The sequence below is a fragment of the Pollachius pollachius genome, assembly GCF_949987615.1.
Source record: "Pollachius pollachius genome assembly, chromosome: 7".
In the NCBI taxonomy this organism is placed as follows: Eukaryota; Metazoa; Chordata; class Actinopteri; order Gadiformes; family Gadidae; genus Pollachius; species Pollachius pollachius.
This window is the reverse complement of record NC_136940.1, coordinates 27,380,745-27,389,716: the sequence shown is the minus strand read 5'-3', so window position 1 is coordinate 27,389,716 and position 8,972 is coordinate 27,380,745. Positions and strand designations below refer to the sequence as shown.

General features: G+C 47.6%; 1 protein-coding gene across 2 annotated transcripts; it reads left to right on the top strand.

Annotated features, from left to right (window-relative positions):
• Positions 1–8,538, top strand: LOC307078026 (nuclear receptor subfamily 2 group F member 6-like). 2 transcript variants are annotated; one of them, XM_079739582.1, is made up of 6 exons: positions 1–526; positions 1,162–1,728; positions 3,191–3,285; positions 4,429–4,751; positions 5,173–5,419; positions 6,445–8,538. In XM_079739582.1, exons 2-6 carry the CDS (start codon positions 1,421–1,423, stop codon positions 6,717–6,719), a joined length of 1,248 nt encoding a protein of 415 aa, XP_079595708.1. In that variant the 5' UTR covers positions 1–526; positions 1,162–1,420; the 3' UTR covers positions 6,720–8,538. The 2 variants fall into 2 exon arrangements, with proteins under 2 accessions (XP_079595708.1, XP_079595707.1); XM_079739581.1 differs by lacking the exon at positions 1–526 and having other exon boundaries at positions 1,052–1,728.
• Positions 8,539–8,972: the final 434 nt, after the last annotated feature.

The following is an 8,972-nucleotide window of genomic DNA, read 5'->3' as shown; positions in this document are numbered from 1 at the left end:
GGAGGAGCAGTAGGGAGGAGAGAGGGGCAGTAGAGAGGAGAGAGGAGCAGTAGGGAGGAGAGAGGAGCAGTACACTGGGGTCTGGGACTGGATTATTTTGCCGGTGCTTGTTTTGCCTAATTTATTCCTGCTGGGGCTGCGAAGCTCCGGAGGAGAAAGGGACGGGCGGGAGAGTGCAACAGTACACCCGACCGGCACGCGGAGCCACACTGGCCTCCGGTCGTTAACGCTGGATGGACAAGCACTGACTAAACAAGAGGAGACCCATCCCTAACCCTTACACCGCACAGAGACGGGATCTGAAGAGCTCTGGAAACTACGCACACGTTGTCTGGGGTTTCCTGTTCTTTGGCAAGGCGGTTGTGGCAGAACAGCCGGAGGAACTCGGAGCAGAGGATTCAACGGGCCAAGGACCCCGTAGGACTTGTTGGATGAACTTTGATCTCCAAAGACTGTTCAGAGAGAGGAAGAGGACTTACAATAATTCATACCAAGCCTCGGAGAACTCCCTGGACACTGTTTACCAGTACGCTACAAAGCTGCTCCTCCACGCCACATCCAACATATTTAATTGTAGAAAGGATATCAATATACTTTTTTATATAGCTGGGAGGAAAAGTAATGTTCTTCCTCTTGCACAGCCTCAGTGAGATGATCTGGAACCGTGAGATCAGCAGATAACTCAAGGCAGCAGGAACAGGTCGGACTCGTTTAAGAGAAGAGGGCAGGGCAGTTTAACCCTGCCTGAAGGAGGCTAGTGCACCCCCCCTCCTCTCGCCTTTTCTGAGAATGTAGTGTGCTGAAAGAGACAGCAAGAGAGAGTGAAAAAGAGAGCGAGAGAGAGGGAAAGAGAAAGAGAAAGAGAGAGAGAGAGAGAGAGAGAGAGAGAGAGAGAGATCGTGCAAAGAACAGTCTGAGATTCTTCCAGTTAGAGTAAGAGAGTTTGAGTCCCCCCCTTCTTGGTGGGGATTAGGGTTAGATTAGGTGTTTTTCGTCATCGAGGAGAAAAGCAAGAGAGCAAGGGTGGGAGGGAGGGCAACAAGGAGTAATTTAGTGTTTCCTGTGAGAGGGCAGGCTGCACCCTTTTCTCTGCCATGAACTTTGAACCACTCCACTTGTGTCTGACTTCTTCTCCCCCCTCTTTTTTCTCTCAAACCTCAGGAGCCATTACTCTGAGGTCAAGACAAGAAGAGGTGAGAAAGCCCCAAGTCCTCTGAAGGACCTCCAGGTCATTCAGCACGGGGGTAGAGGTCAACCCCACCGAGGGACTCTCGGACTACGTCTTCAACTTGGGCTCTTTGTTATCCACCCTTCTCCTGGAGGAGGGGGGACACGCTGCTATGATCCTGGAGTCCTAGCGTTCTCCTCCATGCAGTAGCAGAGGACTGTCCTCCAGCGGACAACTTGAAGGGTGCGTCATATGTTTGACGGGGCTGTGCCTCGCGGTAACATGGCCATGGTGGGGGGGGGATGGGGCGACCCCAACACGGACACCAACGGACTGGGCGGGGGCGGGGGGAAGCTGTTCCTGAAGCGGGGCGAGGAGGGCGGCTCGCCGCGGGCCGGCGGCAGCGACGCCGAGGCGGCGGACGAGGACCGGGCGTGCGTGGTGGACTGCGTGGTGTGCGGCGACAAGTCCAGCGGGAAGCACTACGGCGTGTTCACGTGTGAGGGCTGCAAGAGCTTCTTCAAGAGGAGCATCCGGAGGAACCTCAGCTACTCCTGCAGGTAACAGGAGAGGACTTAATACAGTAATGTTTACAGGACGGGGTCGTAGAGGACTTAATACAGTAATGTTTACAGGACGGGGTCGTAGAGGACTTGATACAGTAATGTTTACAGGACGGGGTCGTAGAGGACTTAATACAGTAATGTTTACAGGACGGGGTCGTAGAGGACTTAATACAGTAATGTTTACAGGACGGGGTCGTAGAGGACTTAATACAGTAATGTTTACAGGACGGGGTCGTAGAGGACTTAATACAGTAATGTTTACAGGACGGGGTCGTAGAGGACTTAATACAGTAATGTTTACAGGACTGGGAAGTAGAGGACTTAATACAGTAATGTTTACAGGAATGGGTCGTAGATGACTTAATACAGTAATGTTTACAGGGCGGGGTCGTAGAGGACTTAATACAGTAATGTTTACAGGACGGGGAAGTAGAGGATTTAATACAGTAATGTTTACAGGGCGGGGAAGTAGAGGACTTAATACAGTAATGTTTACAGGACAGGAAAGTAGAGGACTTGATAAAGTAATTTTTACAGGACGGGTAGAAGTCAGTCTACCCCGTTAATCCTTAATCCTCAGCGTAGATAGTGAGAAATGTAAAGTGCATTTTGTTGTGATCATTTATTCAACAACGTCTTTGTTGGTTCTTTATATTGGTATTTAAACACCGGTATATTTGTATATGCATAAATATACACACAGACATTATTTTTTTTTTTTTTGATTTGGTGAATACGAGGTTCTAACATTTTCCACGTATAATGGCCTCTGTTTTAATATGCTGCAACCTTGGATGTGACGAACAATACGCCTTGGGAGAAAGAGAGAGAGACAGAGCAACAGAGAAAGAGAGAGAAAGAGAGATAAAGGATTACTAGATGGCCTGAAGCTCCACCATGAAATGCTGTTTTGCCTTGTAGGTCAACATGCTTATTATATTCCTGACAGGCAGCATAATATTCCACCTTGATTTGCTGCCCTTACATAAACAACCACATAGGTGTTCCTTTAAGAGCCGGTTGCTTCCCCCCCAGACGGAATGCGTCTTTACAGTCATGTGAAGAGCAGGCCCTTCTGCTGAAACACACAGGCTCTCTTTCCCAAGACCGCCTCTCACGCTGTAAATGGCAACAAGGGCGGCAGCTGATGATTTACAAAGGTCACCGCCGTGATAGTTGTTCAGCAACACTGGCTCACACAGGTCACTCATCATAGGGGTCAGATAGAGAGAGAGAGAGAGAGAGAGAGAGAGAGAGAGAGAGAGAGAGAGAGAGAGAGAGAGAGGGGGGAGGGAGCAGGAGAGACTGAACTTTTATCATTTCATTTTATTGTGGTCTGAGGCTGAGAGCCCCTTTAAGATTCTACAACAATGAGGTAATCCGGTGACTTTCATAAAAGCCACTAATAGTAGATCCTTTGTTCTCTATCTCAAAGCAGTTCTCTCTTCCTGCGCAGGTCAAACAGAGACTGCCAAATAGACCAACATCACCGAAACCAGTGCCAATTCTGTCGGCTAAAGAAATGCTTTCGTGTTGGCATGCGCAAAGAAGGTATCTGTCATAATATCTGCATTGTTCTTTTTATCCTGGCCAATAGAAAGTGGGTTGATGAACAACATTGAATATCAACACTGAATAACACTACGTGTACAGTGCTGTTCCCAAATTGACCTTTGACACCGAAACAAGCCAGTTACTAACAGTCACATGACATTACCCGACTTGTTGCACACACACACACACGCACACACTCACGCAGGCAGGCTACACACACACGCAGAGACACACAATTCTACTACACCACTGACATTCCATTTCCAAATACCCTTGGCAGCTGCTCTGGGATGTGTTTACCGTCCATGGAAACACCTGCCTGGGAGTCTGTTAGGTTAGAGTGAGGGTTAGCTCTAACCCGAACCCTGCCTGGGGAGTGTTAGGTTCGGGCAAATGGTGGAAGATACGCTGTTTTGTTTGTAGCAAAAAAAGAAATGAAGGTCATAGTGCTACATTTGAGATTGTTCGTAATGACACATATTTAACCAAAACTAAAACCTATTTTGTGTTGTGGTCATAATGCCCTTGTCAGAGAGTCCCTATTGTTGCTGTAAGAGCCTAGTAGGTTACTAGGCTGTTAGTAGGCTAACCCGGTAATTACAGGATTCCACCACCCAAGACTCTCCAGCTCTGGCTCAAACCTGGAGCAGTTGTCATTGACTGCATTGGAGCCAGTTGCCAAATCCCCTACAAATGTCTAAACAACCGCCGAAACCCACTAAAGGTCACACACTGACACGTGATATATAAAGCAGCAGCCTCTGATCCACAGTTGGCAATCTAAACACCTATATACCCCCCCGCCCCCCGTATATAGCAGATAATAGATCAATCATTTCCCCCTGTAGAGTCTTCCACATATCACGCCACACTTTAAGTCCCCAAAGTCCCAATATCCACCTTCCGCACTGATTAGTGCTTATCCAAGCATTACAATCATGCTAATCATTTAGCAGCTTATCCATAAGGTTGACTTTAATGAGGTATGTGTATAGGCTTCACACCTACTGGCACTTCTGAGTTGTCTGTTTGACTTTGTAAACCATTACTTTAGAGACATTTAACCTTCAGACCTTCAGCAGAGATTCTCCTTCTACGTCCACATCACACGGTTTACATGACCCCCCCCATCTCCTCCAGCTGTCCAGCGCGGCCGTATCCCCCCTGCCCACCCGGCCATCAGTCCCACCACCGTGGGGGGGATCGTGGGGGGCACCGGCCACATCGGGGGCGACTACTTCAACGGCCAGCCGGTCTCAGAGCTCATCTCCCTGCTGCTCCGGGCCGAGCCGTACCCCAGCAGCCCCTACGGCGCCCCCTACGGCGGGAGGCAGGCCGCCCCCAGCGGGGCCTCCGTCATGGGCATCGACAACATCTGTGAGCTGGCCGCCCGGCTGCTGTTCAGCACCATCGAGTGGGCCCGGAACATCCCCTACTTCCCCGAGCTGCCCGTCTCCGAGCAGGTCAGGGGCCGCTCTGTTCCCATTGGCTCATCACCAGGGGCCCATGTAGGGCTCCTAACCCTAACCCTTACACTAAGAGTGCTTTCTGTTTACCTGAGGATGTACTCCTAAAAGTTATTCCATTCTTCTTTAATGTTTTTCTAATTGCGTAGGCCTGGCTTTCCTGAGCTCAGCACTGATAGGCCGATATATTATGGTATGTCTAGGACCGTCAGTGCTGCCCTTTGGCCCTTAGGCCTCCTGACAGTCACTCATACTCGGCCAGGCTCAATAATGCAGTGCGGTAACAAAAATAAAATTGCAAAATTCATAATTAATATGTAAAACAGGTGAATCCAATACAAACTATATTCGGAACATAGAATTACTCCCGTCGTCTCCGGTCTGTCTCCTGACCCGCCGGCCTCACTGTGACCCCCAGGTGGCGCTCTTGCGTCTGAGCTGGAGCGAGCTGTTCATCCTGAACGCGGCCCAGTCGGCGCTGCCTCTCCACATGGCCCCCCTGCTGGCCGCCGCCGGCTTCCACTCCTCGCCCATGTCCGCTGAGCGAGTGGTGACCTTCATGGACCAGGTGCGCGTGTTCCAGGAGCAGGTGGACAAGCTGAGCCGCCTGCAGGTCGACTCGGCCGAGTACAGCTGTCTCAAGGCCATCGCGCTCTTCACCCCCGGTGAGCCTAACCCTAACCCTGACCCAGTAACCCTAACCCTATCCCTCACCCGCCCAGTGGAACACTGGGACCAATAAACCTCTTACTGGGACTAATAAACCTCTTACTGGGCTTCACACCCATTGCAGCATTACACAAAAACTGAAATAGCTTCTTGGTTCACTTTAACACTTGACGCACATTTTTAGCTATACTCTATATGACACACATTTATAGCAGTTTACTTTTTCTAATGTGTTTATGTACCACAAACAATTAAGACAGAGGAATGCATCCAGTAGAAATAAATCATGTTATTGCTGAAATCCCTTGTGGAAGTTTAAAAGGAATAAGAAAGCAACAAAGTTGAACTGGTACGCATGAAGTGTGTGAACAACGTGTCTCTCCTTTAGAGGGCCCAGGGTTAGGTGAGACCATAACATGGGGCCTGTGAAACTTCCAGACTGTAACTGGGATAACTGGGATAACTGGGATAAAGGCCAATCCAAATGAAATGGTATTGAATTAAAATACAAAGAATGCGAATGGATGCATATCGCATAAAGCATGCAGGCGATGGTTCCCCAATGTGGACCTGGGATAAAACATAGTGAGGTAAAGGAGGTAGTTAGGGTTGGTGGATAAAACATGGTTTAGGGTTAGTGGATAAAACATGGGTTAGGGTTAGTGGATAAAACATGGGTTAGGGTTGGTGGATAAAACATGGGTTAGGGTTAGTGGATAAAACATGGGTTAGGGTTAGGGTTAGTGGATAAAACATGGGTTAGGGTTAGGGTTAGTGGATAAAACATGGGTTAGGGTTAGTGGATAAAACATGGGTTAGGGTTAGGGTTAGTGGATAAAACATGGGTTAGGGTTAGGGTTAGTGGATAAAACATGGGTTAGGGTTAGGGTTAGTGGATAAAACATGGGTTAGGGTTAGTGGATAAAACATGGGTTAGGGTTAGTGGATAAAACATGGGTTAGGGTTAGGGTTAGTGGATAAAACATGGTGAAGTGACGGAGGTGTGTCTCTCCCCCGGCAGACGCGTGCGGGCTGACGGACTCCGCCCAGGTGGAGGCGCTGCAGGAGAAGGCCACGGTGGCGCTGAGCGAGTACGAGCGCTCGCAGTACCCCGGACAGCCGCAGCGCTTCGGCCGCCTGCTGCTGCGGTTGCCTGCGCTGCGCGCCGTGCCCGCCGGCCTCATCTCACAGCTCTTCTTCATGCGGCTGGTGGGGAAGACCCCCATCGAGACGCTCATCAGGGACATGCAGCTGTCAGGCAGCTCCATCAGCTGGCCCTATGTACCGGGTCAGTGAGCTTCAGCCTCCACCCCGCCCCCTCCACCGCCACCACCACCACCACCACCACCACCACCACCACCTCCACCACCAGCACCACCTCCACCACCACCACCACTACCAGCACCAGCACCACCAGCACCACCACCACCACCACCGCCCCCAGCACCCTGCAAGCCACCACCACTCCCACCATCCACATCCCCCCTCGACAACCCGTAATAAAAATAATAAAAATGATATAGCGTAACAGAAGCAGGGATGGAGGAGAGATGGAAAGCAAAACAACAGCAAATAGTCAGCATTAATACCAAAATAAATCAAGGGCAGGGCCTGTTTGTTTTAGTGCTTGTACCAAGGGTCCAGTCTCTTGGCGTTACCTTCCGTCATCTCAAGGTCTGTGTTGGTTCCTCTGCCCCTCAGATATTAACTGGACATGTTCAACAAGGGCTCTGATCTGACGAGGGTAAGGACAGGAGGGCGCACCGATACAGCACTTCTCCTTTTGTTGTGGTCTGACCTTTAACCCCTGATCTCTGATCTCTATCTGAGTCGAAGCAGAAGGACTTCAAGGAAACGACATTACTACCTCTACGATCCTCTCAGCCCCTGGACCTGATCCTGCTCTGAGCCCAGGCTCTGTGTTTCCCTGTCTGCTTATCGTTTGTTTTTGTATGATGACACTGATAGCACAGAGGGTGTTGTATTTTAACCGCTGGGGAGTTTTCCGTTGATCGTAGCCAACGTTAGGTTGGCCAACATGCCTTGTTACCAAATACTGGGTTTGTGCAGGCAGATCAGCAACAAACAAAATTCCCCAGACTAAGGATCATTTTTCGCAATAAGAATAGATAACGTGATAGTGGAAAACACACACACCCTGGGTGTCAACCCGTTCACCTCAGATGAACGCTACTCCTGTTCTTATGATTACCTCATGTTTTATATCCACAGAGACAAAGATTGTATGGGGAACTGTTCATTGACTTATAGTCGATTACCATAAAAAGGGATCATCAGCATCATCACACAACTCCATCAGTGATAGTCAGTCTGTGTAGGACCAGTTTCTTTGAGCTTTGGCACTCAAGTTAGAAACTCCATGAACACATTGGCAAAAAGCTTGAAAGCCTCACACTTTTGTTGTGTTCGTTGGAGAATACCACAAGTTTTTATACACATCCTGCGATAGACAGGCTGGCAAAACACTGCTCTGAAAGCAGTTGCACTTGACGTTGGTAATCTTTGGAGCGAGTTAACTGCTGAAGGACCGCTCGGCCCAGGCTATCATGACTGTGGTCCTCTCACCTTCATGGTCTAAAGGTTGTATGTTCCTTGGTGGAACCTTGGTCATTCATATCGCAAGGCCAACCACGTTGGACTGCTGACAATTGTATCATCTGCCAAAATGCTCTACTTGAAAGCGTATGATTGTGGGAAAAAATGAAAAAAGAACATTTTGTGCGCTTTTGTATCCCTTGTCACGATTCAAGAAAAAAATATATGACCATGATTTATAATATTGCAATTGCCCTGGAATCACTTGGTGGGTTTGTTGTAATTTGTATTGATGTGCATTTGACTGTGTAGTATTACTTTTAAACAAAGTTTTATTGACATATTTGTGTTGGTTATTTTTACATTGGTAGAAATAAAGACAATGCACATGTGTCATAAATAATGACAGAATCAATTCATTGTCATTCTAATTAATATTTTTGATTCATTTTTCAATTGATTTGAATTATACACTTTAGTGAATCCATTCAAGAAAACATGACTTAATATCTATAACTAAGGTCTTATTAAACTGTATTTTCCAAAAGGGACCTTGAATTGAATGTTCATTGAGCTTCATCAGTGGAGAAAGTGGTTTGAACCATTTATAGGTGACAGTATTACCTGTAGTAGCTGCTCTAATGAAAAATGTGTTTAGCAGTTAAAAATAGACCAGTTTATGTATTAAAAAAACCCTTATCTTGGGTTGAGCCTTACTTTTAATCGGAATGTATGAAATGGACATTTTTGGTTCTTTCTGGTTATTGAATAAGGAATTGAATTACGGGTAACTAATAGGGATTACTTTCATGTCCGGGATATTCAATTCACCGTGGCATATTCATAACAAGTTTCTTTGTTCAACAAGTAATACATGTTGAACATGTAGGAAACAGACAACTAGGAGGGAATCCGGATATTTGATCAGCAATTGTAGAGATTATTTTTTGTCATATCATAAATATATGAAATGTCATATATCATTTTTTTTTA

Excerpts from the sequence above, each read along its gene's own strand:
- LOC307078026 (XM_079739582.1), top strand. The coding sequence starts at position 1,421 with ATGTTTGACGGGGCTGTGCCTCGCGGTAACATGGCCATGGTGGGGGGG. Across the intron at positions 4,752-5,172 it reads AGCTGCCCGTCTCCGAGCAG|GTGGCGCTCTTGCGTCTGAG; the intron begins GTCAGGGGCCGC and ends TGTGACCCCCAG. Across the intron at positions 5,420-6,444 it reads CATCGCGCTCTTCACCCCCG|ACGCGTGCGGGCTGACGGAC; the intron begins GTGAGCCTAACC and ends CTCCCCCGGCAG.